The 26,036-nt window shown below is 39.0% G+C and overlaps 2 protein-coding genes across 5 annotated transcripts in view; one reads left to right on the forward strand and one right to left on the reverse strand.

Moving 5' to 3' along the window:
- DTWD1 (DTW motif tRNA-uridine aminocarboxypropyltransferase 1) overlaps nt 1–25,262 on the reverse strand; it is an 83,543-nt gene extending 58,281 nt beyond the window's left edge. Inside the window, exons 1-3 of one of the 3 annotated variants that reach the window (XR_012691262.1) lie at nt 25,211–25,262; nt 17,494–17,581; nt 11,217–11,353 (exon numbers count right to left, since the gene is read on the reverse strand). Coding sequence is in view for 2 of the 3 variants with exons in the window: in XM_075207967.1 (XP_075064068.1) it covers nt 11,217–11,222 (6 nt within the window). In the remaining variant the exon portion in view is untranslated. The remainder of the gene's footprint in view (nt 1–11,216; nt 11,354–17,493; nt 17,582–25,210) is intronic. The other 2 variants (XM_075207967.1, XM_075207968.1) reach the window with 2 other exon arrangements.
- The window catches only part of FAM227B (family with sequence similarity 227 member B), a 408,110-nt gene that overhangs the window by 30,254 nt on the left and 351,820 nt on the right, over nt 1–26,036 (forward strand). The window contains exons 2-4 of one of the 2 annotated variants that reach the window (XM_075207965.1): nt 9,363–9,432; nt 15,814–16,051; nt 25,246–25,304. In XM_075207965.1, the coding sequence (XP_075064066.1) occupies nt 9,382–9,432; nt 15,814–16,051; nt 25,246–25,304 (348 nt within the window). In that variant the 5' untranslated portion in view covers nt 9,363–9,381. The remainder of the gene's footprint in view (nt 1–9,362; nt 9,433–15,813; nt 16,052–25,245; nt 25,305–26,036) is intronic. The other variant, XM_075207966.1, reaches the window with a different exon arrangement.

Consider the following 26,036-nt stretch of genomic DNA (forward strand, 5'->3'; position numbering starts at 1 on the left):
ATTTATTAGGACAATTATATATTATATTAGTTATATGTTCCAGGCAATGTATTTTCCAAACTTTGTTAATGAGTAGTTGGGTCATTTCTTTGCCAGTTGACAGCCACTAGATATTTAGCAGCATTCAATATGTGTCCAGCGTGTTTAGCTTTTTGTTTGATAATGTCCAGTTTCACACATGGCATGAGCGAGTACTATGGACATGGAGGAAGCTGGACACCAGTGATTGTCCTGATGAGATGATGAGCTTCTTGACAAAATGGGCTTATTTGAGACAGCTCCACCATACATGGGAGAGTGTCCCCTCGAGTAACACAATATCTCCTGCAGAGGTTTGACAAGTTTGGATATATCATACATATCCGGGTGGGGAAAAGTTACCATATCTATAAAAGCTTATAGAAGTTTTACTTTATTCAAATGCATATTGATCTATTAGCTACATTTTCTTTGATTTGAATTTGTTCATCAGGTTCTAGGGTCTCCCCTATGTTCTAGTCCCATTTGAGTTCAAGAGGCTTTTTAACGTGTGGTTGTGAAGCAAGTGGGAAAATACCGAGATAAGACCCCTAGAGAGTGATCTATAAAGTCAAAGTAGTGTATAAGGTAAAATCAGGGTGTGCGATGTAGCTACAAAAGTAAATAAGTGCCCAATCTGCAGATACTAAAAGAAACTTGTTGGGGTGTTGGAATCGTTCTTGAACTTCACATAACTCTAGTGCAAATGGAACTAGTAAAAATGTAATATTATATTTTGTTCACCTTTCAAATGTCTTATGAGCGAGACCAGACAGAATTATTCCATAGAGGGGTCATTCTGGCAGAGATCAGCTGAAAGACACGTATGCAGTGGTCCCATATAGCTAGTGAGAAATGTAATGTGGAGGATAATTGAGCTAATGGTGTCCTCTCCTTAGGCTTGGACCAGAACGAAGTGTACGAAGAGAGAAGCCAAATTAAGTCTATTTCTCTGTCTATCCACATTCTAGATATGGCACCAGAAACATTTTGATGTACATTTCTTTAAGATTTTGATATTTTAAGAAGGTGTTCTAACTGGGAGCAAATAGATATAAAAACCTTAGTAGGACATTCATTTTGATTGCAGCTCTTCGGCCTATCTGCGGAAGATGCAGTTTATCCGAATCAAGCAAATTATATTTTAAAGCCTCTATTCTTGTTGAGTAAATTGAGTAAGTATGATCTAGTCAGGTAAGTGCCCAGATATTTGATTATATGTGATTGCCAGTGTAGTTTACAGTTTTCTTTAAGAAGCTTGGGAGCTTCTGGCTTTAAGTTGTGACCAGAAATATCCGATTCATCTGAATTAACTTTAAAGTTATTATTGGAGTTCTTTACATTATGAGGCTAGGGAAGTATGAGGTTAGATGATAGCAAGAAGGATGTTGTCCTCATACAGGGCAACCTTAGGAGCTCTCACTCTCACAATATTCATGTTGTTGCAGTTTCTTTTGAAGTAACGGATTAACAAGCACATTTAAGATATAAATGTATTACTGGTGCATATATTTTTTTTAGGTTCGTATATTGGCTTCTCTCTATTACAGAAACATTTAGTTTCTGTAAATCTGTTTTTGTAAATATGGACTACCTTTTATTTTTATATGTTGGCAATAGTTCAGTTTTTGGACATACCTTGTAAATACGTCATATCGTCATTCTGGCAATGTTTAACCATTTCATGACCAGAAGATTCTACCACCTACATGACCCAGCCACTTTTATAAGGTTTTTATTTGAAATTATTTTTTTTGTTTAACAATGTAAGTTGTATATATTTTTTAGGGATAGATAGGGCTTTTGTATGATTGCATATTTCCTAAATGACTTTTCTGAGCTATATAGACAAAAGTAAGGGGAAAAAACATGTTTTTTTTATAGATTTAATTTTTCTTTTTATTGTTTAATGTGGTGAGACTACTTTTTTAATCTGCTCATTACTCTCCCTTTTTGAGTACACCAAAGTATTCTGTGGAAATCTAGTAAAGCTGTTTCTATTCAGTGGAGGGCCAGGAACATTTTACATGGGAGGAAAGCACAACTAAGAGGGCCATCGAACAGTGTCCTTGGCCCACTCATAAGTTTGAATCTATACCTATGTATTTTTAGTTCAGTTTGGAGGCATGAAAATTTGAACGGTTATTAAGCTGCACTATCATACTACATACATACAACTACATACACCATACAACTCAATGAACTCCAATTTTTTGCCAATGTACACTGAATGTGAGGCGCTCAGAGCACTATTAATGTATGACAATCACTAACAGGTCTTTTCTTTTCAGCAACAGCAGCTACCAACTGGCAGAATAATATTTGCACAATCCTAATAAGAATCATCACACACAACATAAAACACATAAAACATACACATATAACTTTGCCTTTATTTTCTGGGGTGTTAGGGACTCTGCCTTCTTTTGCATCATTATCTGCCCCTCTGTGGTTTACGATTTTTCCCAAGTCTTATGTCTCATAGTCTCACCTGCTCTTTTTTCTATATCTGACACTCGTTTCATTATATCTCATCTGTCTGCTGTTCCCCCTGTCCTCTTCCTCTTGTCTTTTATTGCCTCATATCTGCCCCTTTTGTTTTCACCATTTTCTCATATTTGCACTAGATTCTGGAGTCTTTCTGTCCTTTTCTTTTCTCCCCATGCCCACCTTGATTTACCAGGCAAAGGTTTAGGGCAAAAAAGAAAATATGCAGCCCCTTATTGTCCTTCTCCTTTCATATGTGACCCCTTATCTCTAGTCTTCTTTTATTGCCGGACCCATTGTCTGTAGTTCTCTGCTGCACCTAATGTCTATTATTTGCTTTTCTGCTACCATGTTGCCATGGCGTACCTCTTTTCTCTTTCTCTGTGCTTTTTTGTGTTTCTCTATGCCTGACCTCTTCTTTTCTTGTCTGCCTATTTTTTTGTCTCATTATCTGATCCTGGGTTCTCACTAAGAGTGGCAGTATGTACGAGTAATTCTGATTCTGCACTATTCTCCAGTTTCTGTGTCACGCAGAAGGTGCTTTTAGCACATCTCCTGACCTAAACGCGTTTTTGACTGAACATCCTTACAGTATTCTATAGCAGACACTAAGGGGTATATTTACTAAACTGCAGGTTTGAAAAAGTGAAGCTGTTGCTTATAGCAACCAATCCGATTCTAGTGATTATTTATTTAGTACATTCTGCAAAATGACTGCTAGAATCTGATTGGTTGCTATAGGCAACATCTGCACTTTTTCAAACCAGCAGTTTAGTAAATATATCCATAAGAGATGGTCAGCGATCTACATAAGTGGATTATCAGTAAAAAGTACTTTGGGAGTCATGATAGCTTCCAGTGCTCTTGGTCAAAGCCAACTCTGATCACCCTCCAGAAGTAAGAGGATAACTTTACAGTACTTCTGAATTTGAAGATTTCCATTATAGGTCCTGAGGGGAACTCAGTTGACCTTTCTGCAGTTAAATGGTTACACAAATGCTCCTGAGCCAGTTGATGCTGCCTCCATGTCAACCACATTGTGGGCAGCTCCTGCCCCCCGGGTGATAGGAAGGAGCCACACCATAAGTATTAGAATGCATTCTTTGGTTGTTTCATGAGCATATTCATGCATGTAAAGCTAAGTACGTGGTATTATTTTTTCCTACGTTAATGCACTCAACATTTTTCTTCATACAACTTTTGTACCTATGAGCTTCACAGACGAGTGAGCTGATGATGTACATTGACCGTATAAACCAGGCTAAAAAATAGTTTGTTATAGGATTCATTTATCCTTATTGCAACCATCCTTACCTATTTACATTATAAAATGTTAAAATTGTTTGTCGCTGTTTGTTTCTCTGTTGTGTATCTTTTGGGTGTGTGATGTTGAATACTTTCGTGTCAAAAATGAAAAAAAATAATTATAGGAGCGATACCTTTATTGGCTATTCAAAATTAAATTTTTATATTTGCTAGCTTTCAGAGCACAGAGGCCCCTTCTTCAGGCAAGTTTACAAATGAATGACTGAGAAAAGGGCACAACATTTAAGAGATGTTACATCAAGCAAAATGGGTTCCTTCTACATGTTACCTAAATTACATAAAGAAGGCAATCCAAGGAGACCAATGATTTCTGGTATTGGGACCTTAATGGAAAATATTTCTGGCTTGATAGAGAATGCTCTAAAACCCTTGGTGAGATGTACACCTAGTTAAATCCAGGATACCACCGACATTCTCTGCAAACTTTCAGCCCTGGGTTCACTAGAAGGCTCAATACTGGCAACTATGGATGTGGAGCCTCTGTACTCTACCATACCCCACAAGAATGGCATAGCCGCATGCCAACACTACCTTCAAATAAACAGTCTAGCTGCTGAGCAGGTTCGTACTCAATCAGAATTACTTTTCTTTTGAAAAAGACATATACCTGCAGTGTATGGGAAGTGTCATGGGTAGTAAGATGTCACCTCAGTATGCTAATCTTTTTATGGCTAATCTATAGGAGGAATTCTTATCAACTTGCACAAAGAAACCTCTAGCATACTTCCATTATATTGATGATTTGCTACTAATCTGGGCTGGCTCTGGAAGATGAGCTGCTGACTTTCCATAAAAACTTTAACAAGTTTCACCCTATCATCAGACTCACACTTAACTACTCACGATCTCAGATACATTTCCTGGACATGACCCTATACAATAAAAACAATGCTATACAATCATCAGTCTATCATAAACCTACAGGCCGCCCAGCATATCTGAGATGAAACAGCTTTCACCCAGGACACATAAAGAAGTCTATCATTTACAGCAAAGCTCTGAGATACATTTGGATTTGTTCAGACAGTGAAGACAGAAAACAACACCTGCTATCACTGAGGAATACTTTCCTACACCAAGGATACCATCCAATAGTTATAGACGAACAGAGCCACAAGAATCCCAAGGAGTAGCCTCCTGGATTACAAACAGAAGGAGGACAACAGCAGGGTGTCCCTGGTGGTAACGTACAATCCCCACATGAAAATCTTGGGGAAAATTGCTGCTGATCTTCAGCCCATATTTCAGAAAGACAATAGACTGAAGGAAATATTCCCAGATTTACCTCTCCTTTCATACAAATAACCTCCGAACTTAAGAAATCTCCTCATTAGCAGTGCCCTCTCATCACCATCAGTGACTGGCACCTTCCCTTGCAAAAACAAAAAATGCAAAACCTGCACCTATGTCTTACTAACAAACACAGTCCACATACCCAACACATAACGGGACTATAAAATCACTGACACATTCTCATGTCCATCCTCCAATGTGGTGTACATGATACAGTGAATCTACATTGGGGAGACCAAGCAGAAACTGCAATCCAGGATGAATATACACACACACACACACACACAATAAAGAAGACTGGACACCCCTATTGGTAAACACTTCTCTGGACCAGGATACAGTATGACAAATTTAAAAGTCTTAATACTGAAAGTTTTTTTAAAAAAATGACACGGAGAGAAAAACCTGGGAATTCAAGCTGATAAGAACATTCCAGTCATTGACTCAAAGACTCAACCTAACACCTGGATTTATGACCCACTACATGGACACACTTCACACCCCACAGAAGAGTGACTCCAGATCTCTGAACTCTTAGGACTTTTACTCTTCCATCCATAACGAAAACCTCAGTTTTATTAACTTAGCTTATCTTTATGATGTATTTCCCCCCTCCCCTGTAGAAATTGCTTGATGTAACATCTCTTAAATGTTGTGCCCTTCTCTGTCATTCATTTGAAAACTTGCCCGATGAAGGGGCCTCTGTGCTCTGAAAACTAGCAAATATAAAAAATGATTTTGGTTAGCCAATAAAGGCATCACTCCTAGAATGCTTTTGCCTTTTTTGACACAAAAGTATTCAACATCACATAGATTTTTCTGGCTGACATGGTACTGCAATAATAAAAAAAATAATTCTTTTGCTACACATTTTGGGTGTGTAGTATAAACTTTGGGAACCCATTCAGTGCTCAAAAAATTGTTTTGCTACGCTTTACTTATTTGTGTAAAATTGTGCTTTGCAAAGATCGGAGATTTATTACAATCCGTTCTTTGCCTCCAATCACATATTTGTAAAATCAAGCTAAATAATAAAAAATAAACCTTTTCTATACCAAATTGTTATAGAATATATTAAAGGTTAAACAATCAATATAGGTTCTTTTTAAAAACTTATGATTTATATATCATTAATGAAGTCCTGTAATGCAAATGAAGAGGAAGACTAACTATTAGTGAAATAATTTAGATTTCTGTGAAATAAAAAAAATATTTTTTAGACTTTGGTTAAAATATAATTTTGACTGAGAAAAAAAACCTTTGCTATAGAATGATAATTTGCCAATTATTAACTATATAAGAACTTTTCCTTCTTGGCACATTCTCAATGTCTTACTGTAAAACACATGCAAATAGAAAGAATAAATCAACTGGGATTTCAATGTTAAATAAACACAGAAGGTCTATTTAAGTGTATGTAAACATATGGACAATTCTCAAGGCGTCTAATGCTTTTAAGAACCTTTTAATAACTCTCTTTTATACAGCAAGTTAATGAGGCGTGTATCAATATGCCAGAACAAATGGGATAACATTTTGTTAAACTGCAAATTGTCAAAAAGCAGTGTGTCTAAAGTTTAGTCTAATAGACAAGCCACATACCAAGTAAGACAACTTATTTAAATCCTTCTCACTATATTCAACTTTTTCATAAAGTTCTGTAAGAATTAAATGTCGGTGAAGGCATTTGAAAGTATGAAAAAAATACTGTATTACTGTACTATATTTAATTTTATACCTTTTTTTAAAAAAAAATATTTTTATGCTATACAGTTATTTTGGAGAGTTTTCCATATGAAAACCAGTCATCCAATTCATTACAGGGAACAAACTTGTCCCTGGCTCAAAGTAATGGGAAAAAGTGCATTGATAACATGGGTCATGCCAATGAGATTCCAAGTGTCTTTTAATAAGCAGCTGTACACTGGACCGTCAATGTGTCAAAATAAAAAAGAATCATTTATAGCCAATATCATATTTTGTAAAAAGAGGTTACCTGGAGGAAGGGCAGGTTGAACATGTCCTATTCCTGCCTATAGGTGTTTTTAAAAGTGTCAATTAATCAGAGAGTGTGAATAAGAAAAATCAAATTTTCACATCAGTTTCCCATGCATCTGATTGGTTGGAAACTCAACCAATGAGATACATGAGAAGTGCTAAGAAAAATTGTAAACTTGCTTTAAACCTTTACCAATCAGAACTCAGAAGAGAGTCTCTATAAGAAACACCCCTCTGAGCATTTCTCAGTGCGCAACATCCCAGCCCTCCTGGTTGGTGGACCAAGAGAGTGTCATGGGTTTCAATAAGTTTTCACTTTACATAAAATCTTATGAAAATTGAGGACTAGAGCTTTGATTTATTACACATACAAGAAGAATTGGTACTAAAAGATTTAATAAAAAGTTTTCTTAATTTACCTATACACTGTAATCACTTTGGTACAGATCTTTTTGACATCTGCAGTGAGACCTGCATTCTCTTACATTCCATATTTATTTCACCTTTGACTGTATCACACAAAACAGGACCCAGCAATGATCGTTAAGAGCCTACGGTCTTCTGTGCTTCAGCCAAACATTTAATTCCTTCATCCATGATTATATAAATAAGCCATCCATCCATAAAATAGACCCTCCAATTCAGGAGAATGGACTTTTTGGAAGTGCAATTTATATAGCATTTTGCAGAATACAATCATCTTATTGTGTATTATCTCTAGAAAGAAAATTAAAGATTCCTCAAGCCATTGTTTTAGTGAATGCAACCCTGAGTCAAATTTTAGTGCTGACTATACATGATGCAATATTGGGCAATTAGCACAATATTACATCATATATAACCCCAAAGCAAGCCCCATGTTCATTCATTATTGGCCTTGCATCATAATATTTATTATATTGTTAGACCAGTGGTCTTATAAAGTGTCACGTAATATCTCCAGGGCTGGCCCAAACTCTCATCCACTCATTTGTCACCAATCGGACTAATTACTGTAACCTCCTCTGTGACCTTCCCTTCTGTTGTCTCTCCTCATTTAAATCTGTCCTCAATGCTGCCCAACTCCTTTTCATCTCTCTGCTCTACTTCTACCAGCCCTGTCTGCCAATCCCTACACTGGTTCGGAATTCAACTTAAACTTCTTACCCTCACCTACAAAGCCCTCTACCACTCCTTTTCCTCCTACGTATCCAAACTCATTTCCACATGCACTACCTCATGCCCACTTTGCTCTGCCAATGACCATGTCCTCATCTCCACACTGATTGCCTCTTCCCACTCTTGTCTTCAGGATTTCTCCTGTGTTGCTCACTGGAACATCTGTAACACCCAATTAGACTATGATCCATTCTCCAAGCCTTCATAAATGCCCATAAATCTCATGCTTGCTTTCATACCTACAAGCCCTCCTCCTCTACCTCTGCTCCCCTACTCAGTTTCTTCTACTTCAATTTAAGCCTGCATTTTAGATAATTTGAATAGCCTCATGACCAGCTATGTCGCCCTGTATGTCTTCCATTACATCATAACATTTTAATTGTCATATCAATGATTTAAATTTATGTATTGTGACTCCCCATGCTAATATTGCCTTTTTTTCTTCTACCCCTTTTATATAACACTTGTATCAGTGGCAGTAGCTTTTGCCAGGCACCTCTGGTAGCTTTTGCCGGGGATCTCCGGTGAAGCCTATCTACCAGAGCTCTCCTCCGATTGCTAAAGCCATTCTCATGATAGCCGTAGTCATGGGTGCTCACAGGACAAAAATGTTAAATTAAAGCATTTTTCCCATTTTTGCCCCAGATTGACATCAGGCTGGCCTTGTGAGCGGTAAGACTTCTCTTACCGCTGCCGGCCATTGTCACTGGCTCAACTGCCCCAGTGACAATTTTCGTTGTAAATTCCGACAAGTGAATATTTTTTTTATCTCTGCAATAAGCAGCAATCTTCATTATGGAGGGTTCTTGATAAATAGACACTTTAAGGACAAGTTGGGAATAACAGTTTTTAAAGGCACAGATACGGTTTTCAGTGGGAACTGCTCCCAAACAGACTGTTTACTGTTTTATTAAAGTATTTACTTGCAGCTAAAGTATGACTTGTAGTGTATAAAGTATTTGTAAAAGGATAAGTAATCATTGGTTTTGAAGTATACATCATATTCTGTCTTATTATATTTGTATACATTGATGGGATTAGTTTTGCATTAGATAATTATAAGCTTTATATTTGATTTTCAGTCTGTTTTAATTGTAGATAATGCAGAACCCACCAACTACATATGAGGAATTTCTTGACTTTCAATGCCTGGTAAGCAATTTTAGGGAAGCTTCCTGTCACATAATTGGGAAGCTTCCTGTCACATAATAAACTAAAATGTTAAACAATATATATATGTATTATGAACCCTCCTACTGCAGGCTGGTCATAGTTCATGTACATGTATAAAATCATTGTTCTTTTAAGTTTTAGAGAATATAAACTGTATACTTTACATAGGTGCAAAGCCAGTTAAGTGTTTCTAGTGCTCTTTGGTATGCTCTTAAAGGAATATTTACAATGCATACAACTTAAATGGGACCATTCATTTATCAAGCTGTACATTTATCTTGAAGCATTAGGAATAATAGAGTCTGCAACATTGGCGCTGTATTGTGAAGGTATACAGTTGTTCTTGAGTTGCATCAGTGGCTCAGATTTGTAGCCCAGAAGCAGTAGGAAGGATGCCTACCCTGTACTGTTCTATCATTTCTCATTTATTGTGGCCACAAGAAATGTATATTTGTTTATATTTTGGACTATCAAAATTATTAAAATGTAGTACTTGAAAATCTTTAACAAGAATCTTCATTAATGTAATGTAGACAGATTTGTTATCCTCTTTAAGCCCATAACCCCGATTAACTTTGTGAAAAATGTTTTTGCTTTCAACTAATAATAATTATCTTATAAGGCATCACAAGGATTCCACAACACTGTACATAGTGGGCTAAAACATACAACAAAATAACATAAGTACAAAACTAATACAAACAAATTTACATAATTATGTAAGGAAAACACTAGGAGATATATTTACTAAGAGGCACTGATTCTCAGAACTTTGCCCTTATTTTTTAAAATGTCAATTTTATTAAAGATAAAGGCCACTGGGTTCTGTTTTAAAAAAATGATGGTAAAGCGCAGAGAATCGTCAGTTTGTCGGAACCGCCACTTAGTAAAATATTCCCTTAGGAGAGAGAGCAGTGCTCATATTCAAATTAATTTGCTTTTGGATTTTGTAGTATAATTGCTTAACTGTTTTACTCATTGTCTTCCACCATTATTAGCATAGAGGTGGTGCTTTTTAAAGTATGAAATGACAAATTAACAAATTTAGTGCAAATCTGCACTTAGGTCACAAGCCCTGGCGGTGCCCTGAGCCGCCGCGACTCAGAGTTCTCCCTGTCACCATGAAAACCCTGGGATGTCACTTCCCTCCATGACGGCTGTTACAATGGCAATGTCCAGTACGCTCTTTTATGACAGTGCCACATCCCGGCATGTTACGCAGCATGTCAGGCAGCCGGGCGCGTGCGCAAGACACCTAGTTAGCCTTTTGAGGTTGATTGTGAGCCTTTGTGCCTCCTCTCTTATAATTGCATCAATGTATTTAAGGCAGGGAGGGCTCCCTGCCGGTTACAGCGCTCTGTTAGCTGACCTGCTTTGTTAGTCTCCCGTCTCATGATTGTATTACCTTTGCTGACCCTTGGCTTGACCTGGAACTTGCTATTTTGCTGATTGCCCTGACCTCTGGCTTGTTATCTGGATTTTCTTGAACATGGGATAATGAAAGTTTCAATGCTCCCAATTAATAATTTATTATGTGTTCACTTTTCATTTTGATAGTGGTAAATTGATATTATTCAAGAGTTTCTCTATGGGAGAAAATTCTCAATATTAAGCGATAATCACAGCAGTCATGTTCCAACTCCGATATTATGATAAAAACATAGTCTTTATTTCCAAACACTATTTGGATAAAAACATTTTAATATGACAAGGGTTCAACCTTCTCCTTGTGATAGCTAATTCCTATACAGGTGTGCGCTTACCTCCATTTAGATGTAATACAGACTTGTAGAATGGATCAACACTCTGCAGCGTGTGATGTTCAAATGCCGGCAATTTGCTTCCACCACCAACTGGTTTTGTATTGCACTGTAGGTCCTGGATCTTTTTCTTCTATCGCCTAGGCAGGAAAAGAGCAGTTTACAACACATGTTCCTATTTGCTTTTTTCTAGAATAGATTTTTTGTACACTGAAAATAGTCTTTAATATTAATGTTAGATTATTTAAATCAACAGTAGGAATATAGTTTAAAATGGTAGTTGCATATGAGCATCATCCAGGTCCACCATGAATGCATCCCGTTTCACACAAAGTATATACTTTGGTCAGGAGTATTTTTTTAAATCAGGTAAAATTTTATTGCATTTTCCTTTTTTTTTTTTTTATAACATTTTAAACAACAAAAAAGCCCATAACATTGGACTTAATCCCCAATTATAACCCACACAGTGTTACAGGTATTATCAAGTAACCATACATAATAGTATCACAAAAGAAAAAACGTTGACATTCAGATATACAAGCCAAGGTATGTACACATCCCACCATTTCAAGATGCAATGAAATAATATTACAGTTTTGATAATACAGAATATAATCATTGACCTTAATGACTCAACAATAGGCGGCTGGATGTCTGCCCCGAGCATTAATTAGGAGAGCTCCACCTCCCTCAACCCTTCTGTAACATATGGGGATATCCTCCACCTATACCATATTCTTTCATACTTATCCTCTAGGTTCCTGCTGGTGTACATGAACCTTTCATGGCCGACTGTATCGTTAACAAGGTCGATCCAGCTACTCAAAGTCGGGCCTTCAGGTGCCATCCATTTTCTAGCTATCACCACCTTTGCCAACATAAGTAACGTGTTGATAAGCAGTCTAATAAGTTTACGGTTTTTTTTGTTTAAGCCCAAAACAAATATAGAGAGTTTTGGAGTCAAGGTCACCACTCCCACCTCCAGTCTTTTAATACAATCCTCCACCTTTCCCCAAAAGGATGAAACCAGCGGACATTCCCAGAGCATATGCCAAAAATCTCCTTTTTCACTCTTACACTTGGGACACAACACCCTCTGACCCCCACTAAACTTAGAAAGCCGAAGAGGGGTGAGATACGCTCTGTGTAACAGAAAAAACTGGACCTGGCGAAATCTGACTGATGCAGTGACCTCTTTCGGGCTACACAACACCATATCCCATGCCTTGTCACTAAGTCTCCCCAAATCCTCCTCCCACCTGCATCGCAGCTCCGGCAAGCCCCCTTCACCAGATCCTTCCACCAATATTGAATACAAAAAAGAGATTTGCCGTCTTTGGCCCAACCTGGACAATTGCACCCTTAAGGAGTCTGCACTAAAGCTTGGGGCAGCTCCCCGGAACTGCGAGGCCAAAGCATGTCTTAACTGCAAGTATCTATAAAAGTAACCCCTAGGTAGCTCATATAACCTCTGAAGTTGCTCAAATGAATATAATACCCCATTTTCATACAGTTGCCCAATCTGTATTATATTGTAGATTCGCCAGGCTCCAGCTCCCTCCATCCTAATCATTTCTCCAAAATCCAAGTTATCCCAGAGTGGAGTGCACAGATCTAAATCCAATCCACCCCCAATCTGGGCTGACAGTCGCCAAACCTTCATGGCCTGAATTAACAAGGGGGGGTCCCTCCCAACCTTTCTTCCAGCCAGAAGAAACTGCACACGTGTATGATTAGATCCTGTCTCAGAGACTAAAAAATCATGCAAATCTACACCCAACCGCGACCGGAACCATACCTCAATATGCGTTAACTGGGAAGCAAAATAATAAAGCCGTAGATTCGGCAAAGCCAAACCCCCCGACCCTCGAGAACGATATAAAGTAGTAAGCTTAACTCTTGCTCTCCTGCCTGCCCACACCAAAGAAGCCATGAGACGTTCAATGTATCGAAATGTGCTATGAGGAATATACACCGGTGACTGCTGCAAAACGTACAAAAACTTTGGTTGGATTATCATTTTGACCAGGTTAATTCTACCTGTGACCGACAGTGGCAGCTGCTTCCATACCCCAATCCGGCTCCTAAGATAGTCAATCTGAGGTTGGACATTACGCTGGATATATTGACCCATATCACTAGATATCCAGATACCAAGATATTTAAATACCGGGATCCATTTAAGAGGAGTCTGCAAAACTTGACCCATAGGGCAAGCACCCTTAATCGGTGTTACACTAGATTTGTCCCAATTAATCAAAAGCCCCGAGTACCTGCCAAACACTGAGACCACACTGAGTAAAGTTGGCAGCGATTTATCAGGATATGACAAAAAGAGCAGTATATCATCTGCATAAAGGGCAATCTTGTCCGTCCTGCAGCCCATCCTCAATCCAGTAATATCTGACTGCATTCTAATCATACATGCCAACGGCTCTATGGCCAAGGCAAATAGAGTGGGGGACAAAGGGCGCCCCTGTCTGGTACCTCTGCCCATAACAAATTGACGGGACACAAAGCCATTTACACAGACTCTAGCTGTAGGAGAAGAGTATAGCAGTCGAACCCATTGAATAAAAACCGGACCAAACCCAAATTTCAACAGCACCGCCCACAGATACCTCCACTCCACAGAGTCAAAGGCCCTAGCAGCATCTAACGACACCACCACCGCCTCCTCCTCCACCGGGTGGGGCAACTGCAGATGGCAAAAAAGCCTACGCAGATTTATAGCCGTAGATTTCCCCGGCATAAAACCAGTTTGGTCAGGATGTACAATCTCACTAATTATCCGATTTAAACGTGTCGCCAAAATTTTTGCCAAAATCTTAGTATCTGTTGTCAATAGCGATATAGGTCTGTATGATTCTGGAAACAAGGGATCCTTTCCCGATTTAGGGATAAGAACTATAAGGGCTTCAGACATAGACGGAGACACACATCCCTGATCTCTAAAGCTTGTAAACATATCTTTCAAGCAAGGCACAAAGAACCCCAGATGCTTCTTATACAACTCTATGGGTATCCCATCCATGCCCGGAGCCCTGCCATTTGGAAACGAGGCTATCGCAGCTACAATCTCCTCATCAGTAATTGACAGGTCCAAACTTTCTCTACCATCTGCGCTCAATTTAGGTAAAGAAACAGCCGCCAGATACGTGTCTAAATCAAAGTCTGAGTACTCAGCTCTTGACACATAAGCATCTTTAAAATATACATAGAAAACATCACTGATCTCTTCGGTCAAGGTATGCACAACACCCAAAGTATCTGTAATGTCCGCCACTACAGCCGCCGCCCTTTCTGTTGGTCAGGAGTATTTTTTACTCCTTTTGTGCCCCTGCTCCCCAGGTTCAGAGAGGTGGTTAGCGGGCATGTTAAAGAAAGGATAAGCATGCGGGCACTCACTCTGCTCTGATTATTCCCTCCAAGTTGCCCTGTATGCATCTTGTTTGTTTTTACTGTGTTTTCATGATTGTTAAAATACTGTGGCTACCCGGTGGGCATACTGATCCTACCAAGACTCATCCAAGAGCAGCCTGCTTCATAGGTGCACTAAGTATGCAACTTCTGGTAGCGGGACTATGCACTCAGAGGGCAAGCTAACACACACACACAGGAAGTGATATTAAGTGTGGAGCTCTTGATGTCACTAAAACACTGGAAGGGGTTAATTCAGGGAGTTTACCAGAGCTAAATTAATCATATGATTAGGCTCCCGACTCTGTGGAGCCAACGCTGGTAAGAGGTTCAGGAGTGAGATCAACAGTTGTCATGACCCCATAACAGAACTGGTTCCATACCTATAACCAGAAACCAGAAGTGTGGGAAACAGAGCGAAATAAAATATCATTCCTGGAGACCAAAAGAGAGATTCGGTGTTCACTAGCTTGTGAAGCTTGTTGTCCGGACTAGTGAGAGGTTATGGCTTCTATTGGACTGATCAAGAACTGGAAGCTGCACCGAAGGATTTTGAGGACCTGCAAATCTTTGTTCCTCCTCATTTCATTTGGGTCTTTGGATCTGTGTGCCTGCTGAAAGAAGGACCGCTGCCATGCCAGCATTGACGGGAGAAGAGCATAGCCAACAGTGGATTGAGTCTGAAATGGATATCCTAAGGTTGGCTATAAAAAGACTGGTATTGTATTATATTCACTGTTACAGCTGTTATGGTTTGATTAATTTAATCCATTCATAAAAGTGCTATAGCTCTGTTAGGGGTTCCTGTTAAGTAAACTTAAGTAATCTTTACTCTGTTGCCTGGGTGTGAAAATATGCTCCCATGCCCATGGTACAGAAGGCAAGTAATAGTCTGGAGATAGTCAGCAAGCACCGACTTGGCACAGTCTTTGCCAATTATTCCCAGGTACACTATCTATTGGTTGGTCCTGGCAAATACCGTTTGGGTTCCCTGGCTTGATGACATGCAGTTTTAACCATTTGCCATCCTATAAAGACCTGACTAATGCATCAAGGGTACACCAATTTGCAGAAGCCCTTATATAGTCAGATGTAATTATTATTCACATGTATTTGGGTTGCAGGTCTATAGAACTATACAACATGACATTTTTTTTGTTCTTCTTTTGCTGAACAGACAGATTGGCCGGAATATCCTTTTCTAGATGAACATCTTCCTGAAGAGTCTATACCAGTTACTAAATATTCATTGGGCATAATAAGTGAAGAGCTTTTAAAAAATGCTCCCCTTGACCTGAATGTTTTTGCAGACTTGGAGGCAAAATTTTTTAAAACCGCAATGGTTATGGATAAATATGCTTCCCAAATATTATGTTTACCTGTGTTAGAAGACCATCTGCATCCATTAACTGGAAGTAAGTATTATTGCCTATAAGCATCATTGTCATCACTATCTGTTTGTCTTTGTACAGTTACAGAACTGAGCTTGTGAGTCTTTATCAAATGAGGCTATACTTAATAGCTAATTGGAAAAGTTGCACTCCATGTTGTGTTTTCTTGCAGGCCCCAACACCATTTTGTTTGTACTTTATATATATATATATATATATATATATATATATATATATATATATATATATATATATATATATATATATACACATACACATATGTCATGAGAACATATTGGGGTTACCGTTCTCTGGGGTAGACAGCTGCTCTTCAGCCAGATAAATCACACCAGTCCAGTGCTTCAGTATAAATATCCTTCACTAGCATGAAAATAAACAAAATCTGGCTTTTCACTAGTACACAGATACTCCCTCTCTAAAGTGAGGGGCCTGGTGCCCCTACACATACACCAAAACAATAGAACTTACAGATCATAAATTACAATCTCTCTCAGGAGCCGTCTGACCTCCTTCCAGATAATGAGAGACTCATTGAACTGCCTAGCAGCCTTTTAACAGCCCTTGCAGGTGTAACTCCTGATTAGTCTCCTGAGAGACTGGGAGATAAGAAGGCCTGGACTGGCTTTTTGTATGGCACCCACCCTTCTCTTTCTCGATACATAACCCCAGGGATCCTTACCAGCTTTTCCTGAAGCTGAATGAGGAGAGACTGAGTTCTAACCATATTGCTAATTCTGCCTTACCCTGTCAGATGCTTCCTCTGTTCGGTAAAGTCTGCTTTCTTCTGTCCATACTGATCCTAAAGCTGGAAAGTCGCTTACCATCCTCTTCGCAATGACCGGATGTCCAATCAGGACTTTGACAAAGTCCTGATTGGCCAAATGCCAAATGCAGAAACCGGAAGTGTGCGTTCAACTGCGGTTCACGCACCACATTCAGTCATCGTGAAGAGGACGGTAAGCGATTTTTCAGCATCAGGATCAGAATGGACAGAAGAAAGAAGACTTTACCGGACAGAGGAAGCATCTGACAGGGTAAGCGCTACTACCACTGTATAAGACACACCCAGTGTTTAGACCCAAAATTTGGGGGAAAAAGGTGCGTCTTATACATGGAAAAATAGGGTATGTGTATATATATATATATATATATATATATATATATATATATATATATATATATATAATCTGTTGTCTGGCACTCAGAAACAGTATATTCAAGAATAAATGTGTCAGCATATATACATAAAGGAGAATTTTGTACACATTATAGCTATATTGGGGTTAAGCTCACCTGCCAGCATCAAGGCATCTCCTGTAGGTGAGTCCCTAGGCTAGTGATACAAATAGTGCTAATGGTGTAGTACTGTCAGGTAAATATATATATAGAATAAATATATATAGAATAAATGCAGCCTACTTGAATAAATAATCAAAGAAAGTTACCTGCATGACAATCTCACCAGACTTCTGAGACACATTGGTAACAATACAATCTTGATCAGTTAGAAACATTTATCTGGACACAAGGTTCCTAGAAGTAAACAGATGCTCAGAATGGCCGCACTTTTGCAATAGCTTAAAAAAATAACAACTTTTATTAAGACCATATATAAAAATACTTAAAATATGTAAAATTATAAAAGCTTATCATTGGACAAATGATATTATGGTGGTGGGAACTTGTGTATATATACCTACCCATATGTAAATCGGGAAATATAATAATAAATAATATAACCAGCATTCGTATGGAGATAGATTTTCAGACTGACCATCGGAATTATAAGCGTTCTAAATGAACAAAAAGAAAAAAAGATTTAAAAAATGGATATTCGTGTACATGTTTGCATAAAAACAGCAGTGCAATGTGTTCTGCTTAATGGCATATATGGTTTCACCAAGAGGATCACTTTTAACATAAATGCAGGGCCTGATTATCCATTATGCAGGCTACAGCCCAACACATTTGTGTAGGGGGAGGGGCTCAACATTTTTGGGAGTGCAAAATTGTGACAGAGAGAGCAGTAAGACGTATAAACTGAAGTTAATTTTAAAATATAAGAGAATAGTTGTTTTCCTTAATAAAAAGAAAATATGAAAAAAAAAATGATATAAGGTTTTAATCTTAACAAATTCCCCTGGTAAACGCTGAAGACTATGGGGTAAATGTATCAAGCTTAGAGTTTCTAGAGGATTTGAAAAGTGGAGAGGTTGCCTATAGCAACTAATAAGATTCTAGCCGTCATTTATTTAGTACATTCTACAAAATGATGGCTAGAATCTGAATGGTTGCTATAGGCAACATCTCCACTTTTCAAACCTGACGGAAATTGTTAGCTTGATGCCTTTACCCCTATGAGTCTTTAAGTAATAAGCGAGTTGAAGAGACAATAATGGCGACAGGGGCAGGTTTGACAAACCCCTTGACCTTTTCACCCTAAGTAGCGCTCGTTCGTGCTTCTGTTCTGCTAAACAGTACTGATTTTAATGAAAACGAATGAGTGACTAAAGTTGCTGTGGCCCTTTTAAAAAAGTCAAGTGGAGCTTGAGTTTCAAAAATACAGGAACATAGACAATGTTGGAAGATGAAGGAAACCAGATTTTAGATTAAGGATACTTTACTTTTACCTACTGTGTATTAGCCTGGCCTGAACCCTTAATCACACCCTGCATAATTGTGTCATGGAGCACTGTGATCGGAAAAAAAAGTTTATATGCAAAATTATATACTTAATCTATACCCCATAGAGACAAATGGGCACAGTTATAAAATTTAGCATCGTTCTAATAGGCCAATAAAGTACTATGGGCAGAGTGTCGCTATAGTGACCAGTCTTATGGTAAGAGTCATTGCTTAAATAGAGACTAATTTAAATGGTAAAAGGGGCTGACGATCATTGATGCATGGACTGGATGCGGTGCGAACTGTTCATCCACTTGTTATTCTGTCCTTACTTAGTACAGTGTTCTTCCCAGAAAATTTTGCCAGGCGTGTGGCATTAAGAAGTAGCCAGGTGGGGGCAGTGTAATACTTCGCAATAATAATAATGAAAAATGTTGAAGATTATTGCCCACACCTGCCTCAACTGACTGCAAGGATTGGTCAGACTAGTGGTCAGTAGTCTATTATACTCTGCTCAGTGCCTTTTCTAATAGGACAAACAATAGTTTGTTCTATTATAATAGGACTCTATTGGAATCCAAGAGCCGGGTGGCAAGTAAATACAGCCAGGTGGAACACCTGGGAAATAGGTCCTGGGGAGAACACTGTTACTATATTAACTGTAAACTTACAATGTAAAAAACAATTGTAAATAACATACTAACGAGCATCATTGTATAGACAGGGTGCCAGTGTAGTGACTGGCAGAGAGGGGAGGCCAGCACAGAGTGATGAGATAGGAAAGTAAGTCGAGCAGCATCATTGAGGCTGGATTACAGTGGAGAGAGACTGGCTAGTGAGAGTTTGAGTTGTGTCCAAAGTGAAGAAGGATATGATCCTGACAGGGCCATAACTGAAGCTGTGCAATAATGGCAACCGCCCAGGGTGCAACGCTGAAGGGGGGCGCAATTTATGAATATTTTAGATTAATTTGGTTAAAATTGTGGGCTAGGGGAGGGCATCATCTTTCTTTCCGCCCCAGGTGCTAAAACTTTAATTTACGGCTCTGGTCATCCTTGACATGTTGTAAAGGTGGAAGCTGCAGGATTGGGAGAGGGCCTGAAAGTGTGAAGGGAAGGAAAGGGAGGAGACTCGAGAAACAGAGGAGAGGGTAGTGCTATCAATGCATAGGGAGAGGAGGGTAGGTGGGGGGAGCCTGGAGAGGGGGAAGAGAAGTTCAGTTTTGGACATGTTAAGTTTGAGAAAATGCTCGGACATACAAGAGGGGATAGCAAAAATACTAGAGATGCGAGAGAGGTGGCAAGGGGATAGGTCTGGGTGGTAGAGGTAAATTTGGATGGTAGATAAAACTTTTTGTGTTCTTCTTTTTAAAATGCATGCTTGACTATAGTTTATTGAAATTATCAATTCCTAAGTTTAGGCCTAGATAATCTATTGTTTTCTTACTTGTTTTATGAGTAAAGTTTTTTTTCATTAATATTGAGACACATTTATGTTAAAAGCAATCTGCTAGGTGAAGCCATATAAGCTGTTAAGCAGAACACATTCAGACCGCTGTTTATACACACATATACAAACAAATATTAATTTTCTTTTGTTGTTTTTGTTAATTTATTACGCGTATAGTTCCAATTGGTTATTCTGAAAGCCAGTCTCCATATGGAAACTGGTTATATTACTTATTATTTATTATTCTACCCAATTTACATATGGGCAGTGTCATAAACACAGGACTCAGTTAAGCTTATGTGACGTGTGTGACAAGGGGTTAATTACTACAATACCACCAGGTCTATCTAACAATAATTAAATCCCCTTTTATAGCACGTTTACTCTTAATTCTAAAACTGCCACTACCAGAATTTGGTTTCACAGACCACACTGTGAGGAAGTCCTAGGTCATTTAAATCACTCTGAATACCATCACAATGTATATCCAATTACATTTAATCTTTAAAACGTCTAGACTTATTATTAATCCAAATAATCTAGGATATAAATTCAACACATATGCCATGTGCCTTGTTGCACTAATCCTAAATATGTCTAGGGTCTTTCTCAAATATGAATTTATAAAAAAGTTCCTTTTGATGTATGGAGAATATATGCAGGCAAAAGATTTCCTAACATAGCCTCCTGACACCTCCTTGCAGGGCTGGACTGGGACTAAAAATCAGCCCTGGTATTTAAAGTACACAGGCCCACCTCAGTTCCAGCAGGAAAAAAAACTATGTGCCGCCTCGCAGTGGTGGCGCCGAAAAGAGCGTTACCACATTGTGTTGTGGGTGTGGCCAACATGGGGCATTGATACATACATTATAATAAAACATTACATTTATCACGCCCTCCCAGCCACATGACTCCATCCCCCAAGGCACATTATGACACCCCCAGCCCACTGTACTTATCTATGCTACTGGTGCTGCTGACATCCATCAGGGTGGGAACTTCCTGTAGAGTGAGCAGGGAAGCTCTTTGTCTTACGAGATTACCAAATCTTGTGATACTTAGAGCTCCTAGGCTTGCTCTGCAGTCTGTGTCCTGTCCGGGTACTAGGAGCAGCTATCAGTTCCCTTCCCCTAACCAGAGGTGGATTAAGGCTCAGGGGGCCCAGGGTATTTAAGACAGCAGGGCCCCTATTATGTAACATGGTTATCATTTTAGTCAAATACACGGGCGCTACTGTTAGAAGCACACAGCTCTGCCTTCACAAGCAGTAAGTTGTGAAGCGGGACATACCTCTCAACTGTCCATGCAATCGGACCAAATCCTGACTAAGTGAGACAGTCACCCAAATTCAGGACTGCCCCACCAGATTCAGGACAGTTGGCAGACTCTCTCCTACCTGTCTTGGTCACTTTCACCACTTGTAGCAGCTTTCTTTAGTTCAGTTTCTTGTCTTGATCCTGGAATATTGGATGCCCTATTTTAAAAAAAAAGTACATGAGATTTAGAAAACTCCAACCAGCCCTGTTGTTAAAACAATAGCACTCACGTTTTATAATTAGGCCTCCCTCCAGTCCCCACAATAATAATATTCACATTTAATAAGTAGACCTATTTCCCTCCAACCAGCCCCAACATTAAATTAACAGTATACCCATTTACTCAAAACATATTTCCCTCCCTCCAAACTGTCCAAGCAATAAATTAAATAGCATTAAAGTTTAATAAATATAGCCATTTTCCACAACCATCCTCGGCAATAAACAATTCATATTCATATTTAATAAATAGTCCTCCTCCCCAAAATCAGCCCAATATTCAATTGATAGTCCTAAACTACCCCAGCATTAAATTAAAGGTTCCTTCACCTCACCTTAAATAATTAGCTCCAACCTACACTCCATCATTAAATAGCTTACCTCCCACACTATATTAAGATCCTCCTTTCCCTCACATATTATATTAAAATACTGCATGCACACACATGCATGCACACTATATTGAAATACTGCATGCGCGCTCACACACACACAAACACACACAAACTATATTTAAAATACTGCGGACACACACGCAGACTATATGAACATGGCCAAACACACACGCAGGCTATATGAACATGGCCAAACACACACACGCAGACTATATGAACATGGCCAAACACACACACTCACACTGTATGAACATGGGGCCACACACACACACTATATTAACATGGCCACACACTATATTAACATGGGGCCACTCACACACACTATATTAACATGGGGCCACACACGCACACACACACTATAGCAACATGGGGCCACACACACACACTGTAGCAACATGGGGCCACACACACACACTATAGCAACATAGGGCCACACACACACACACACACTATAGCAACATGGGGACACACCAACACTATAGCAACATGAGACACACACACACACACACTATAGCAACATGGACGCACACATACTATAGCAACATGGACACACTATAGCAACATGGGGACACACACACTATAGCAACATGGACACACACACACTATAGCAACATGGACACACACATACTATAGCAACATGGGGACACACACACATACTATAGCAACATGGACACACTATAGCAACATGGGGACACACACACAAACAAACAGACACACACTTGTCCATATCTTCATACAAGACACAGAGTGCCTCTGGTTCATAGACATTTGCCTCATTTGGGAGTTATTCCCTAAAGCCAATATACGATATTGAACTATGCTATTTATATAAACCAGTGGAGTGTCCGTGAATCTACTCTCTATCACTTGTCTTGTATAGCGCTGTGGGTCCCTATCTGCACATATATCTACAGTGAATTTGATCTATAGACATTTGCTATATTGGGAAGTATTCCTCAATCTGATATCTACATTGGTGATTTCTATATGGTCTTTATCTTCAATGATATGTGATGTCCCTTGATTGGCTCTATTCATTTTCTATTTGAACAGTATATGGATATTTATCTAGTTCTCATTGTTCAGTATATAACCAATATTATTATATAAGATGTTCATGAGATAATTATCTTCTGAATATATATATTTTTACATGTTTTATGATATATGGTTTTATTTTTTGTCAAAGGTCATATAATTTGACTCTATTAATAAACTGTAATTTTTGTTCTACATGCTGATTGGCTTTTTTCCACACACTCATTTATTTTTATTTCTTCCTGGTGTTTATTTTTTGCTGGTTTCTTTTTTTATACAGACACACACTTACCTTGTTACATCCGATCCAGCCATCCGCATGCCCGCCCGAGCAGCAGCACTTCCTTCCTGCGTGCTGCTCGGCGAACGGAGAGTCAGTGATGTGCCGCCTATGCAAGTAATCACATGCGACAGCACCTGTCACATGGTGCCATCCCATGTGATTACTTGCATTGGCGGCACGTCACTGACTCTCAGTCCGCCGAGCAGCGTGCAGGGAGGTGTGCTGCAGCTCGGGCAGGCATGCGGACCGGCGCATCTAGCCATTGGCTAGATGTGCCAGATGGCCAGTCTGGCCCTGCCTCCTTGCTAAGTGACAATTTCGACACCTTTGTATGTATCATAGATGAAGCAAGACCAATAAATTTGATTAGCATTAAATAAAATCCCGTGTGTACTTGCCCACAGTGAATTACAGCAATACATCTTTTACAATTTAAACCCTGATTGCGTCATAACTACGACAGGCAATTTTATACTTGCCAGTTCCCACCCCCATAATACCATTGGCCCAATAGTGCTATATGGTAAGCAGAACTTCCTGCTCCCCTATATTCACAGACTGTTCATCCATACCGTTAGCACAGGGTGGTACCAGTTTAATTATGGAAATCTGGGCATTATATAATCGCATTCATCAGTATGGAAGGCCACACCCCTGATGAATTTGCAAACAAAACAAGTAGAGTATAGTGTTTAACATTATCCTGGACTCAACTTGTTTGGGTGGAAGAGTTTCTCCCATTACTGGTGACATAAATTACAGTTTGGTTCTGGGACAAAGGACAAGGATAGAATTACACAGCACCACCTCCCAGCGAGTTGGAGCTCCAGATAAGCTTTTAGAATTTTACCCATTGTAAGGGTTTTTATTTATGGTTTTAATAAAAGTTTCTTTAAATGTATTGCACATGTGTGGCCGTTCTGGGCCTCTGTTTATTTCTAGGAACCATTTGGTTCATGTAAATGTTTCCATCTGATTCAGATTGTATTGTTACCATTGGGTCTGAGAAGCCTTGCGAGAATGTCATACAGATAAGCCTCTTTGATTGTTTAATTATTCTTTATTAGCATTTATTCTGGCCTAATTCTTACCCATGTGCACCCATCCTGTTCACTTTCAATAGATACGGTTTTGACTGAATATGGAAAGTGCTGATTACAGGAACAGCAAAGGCGTATTTAGATGAGTGATTTCACACGTTAAAGTGTCCTGTGCTTCTAAAGCTGGGTACACACTACACATGTTTTCATAATCGGCTAAATCAGCCGACATACGACCTCTCGTTCAAAAGTCGGGTCAGTGTGTGCAGTGACACGATGGTCGAAAGTCTGCCCAAATGGACGATTGTCGCCTCATTTGGTTGTTCGTACCGTTTAATATTTTCGTTCCAATCTTGTTTGCGTTGTGTAGTGTGTATAAACTTCCGACCGATCCACAACAGTGAGTATGAAATTACAGTCATTGCTCACGACAACATGGCTGTAAAAAGTCGATAAAGGGCTGTCCGCTCTTCCCTTTATCATCCTAAACAAGGCTAGTGTGTATGCAGTCCATGAACCGAGCGATCGGAACATCGATCGCATGTAAAATCGCTCGGTATAAAAAGTTGGTCGAAATTTCTGTAGTGTGTACCCAGCTTTACAATGCAGACACATTACTTTGAAAAAATCTCTTTTCCAAAAGCATTCTCTTATAGGCATATTTAAGGGAATATCTACAGTTTCTATATTCTATTAATCGTGTCTCCTATAAACAGTCTCAGCTTGCAAAAGGACCAGAAAAAAAGTACAATAATTTTTTCGTGTTTTGTAGCGGAGTCTATATTTTTCCTATTTACCTAAAGTTCATTCTTTTTTCTTTTACTGTTTTCAGTCTTCTTTACCGAAGTTGATATTGCTGAACTGTCTCGGAAAGCACACGAAAAAATGAAGGTATTAAATTGCTCACTTTTTAAATGAAATACCATTATGTGAAAAAACACAGTAGTAGTATTGACTTTGCTATTACAATCCTTCTTTATCATCATCAACATCACCTTTTATTTATATAGCGCCACTAATTCCTCAGTGCTGTATAGAGAACTCACTCACACCAGTCCCTGCCCCATTTGAGCTTACAGTCTAAATTCACTAACACACACACACACACACACACATACACACACATACACACACACACACACACACACACACACACACACACACACACACACACACACACACACACAGACACACAGACTAAAGGAAACCCACGCAAACACGGGGAGCACATACAAACTCCACACAGTTAAGGCCATGTTGGGAATTGAACTCATGACCCCACTGCTGTAAGACAGAAGTGCTAACCACTAGACCACATTCTATTAAGTTCACTTACAAGATGTAACTTTTGTAACTTTCTTTTTTGCATGTGTGCCTAGTTTTTGAAAATGCTCATAGATTTGCCAGGGTGTCAAATTTTGGGTAGATCACTCTGTCATTTGTAAGTGCCTACTTTTGCAGTGAAGTGCAGAAATCAAATTTTATTTTGTGGGATAGAATTATTTGTATTAGCTATAGGGTTGGATAGGGCGCATTTACATGGGTGTTCACTACTTTGAGGGTGTACCCTCAGCCTTTTATTTCCAGAAAAAATACTTTGATTGTCTGCCACTCTTATGTCCC

Source organism: Mixophyes fleayi, chromosome 4, assembly GCF_038048845.1.
Source record: "Mixophyes fleayi isolate aMixFle1 chromosome 4, aMixFle1.hap1, whole genome shotgun sequence".
NCBI lineage: Eukaryota > Metazoa > Chordata > Amphibia > Anura > Limnodynastidae > Mixophyes > Mixophyes fleayi.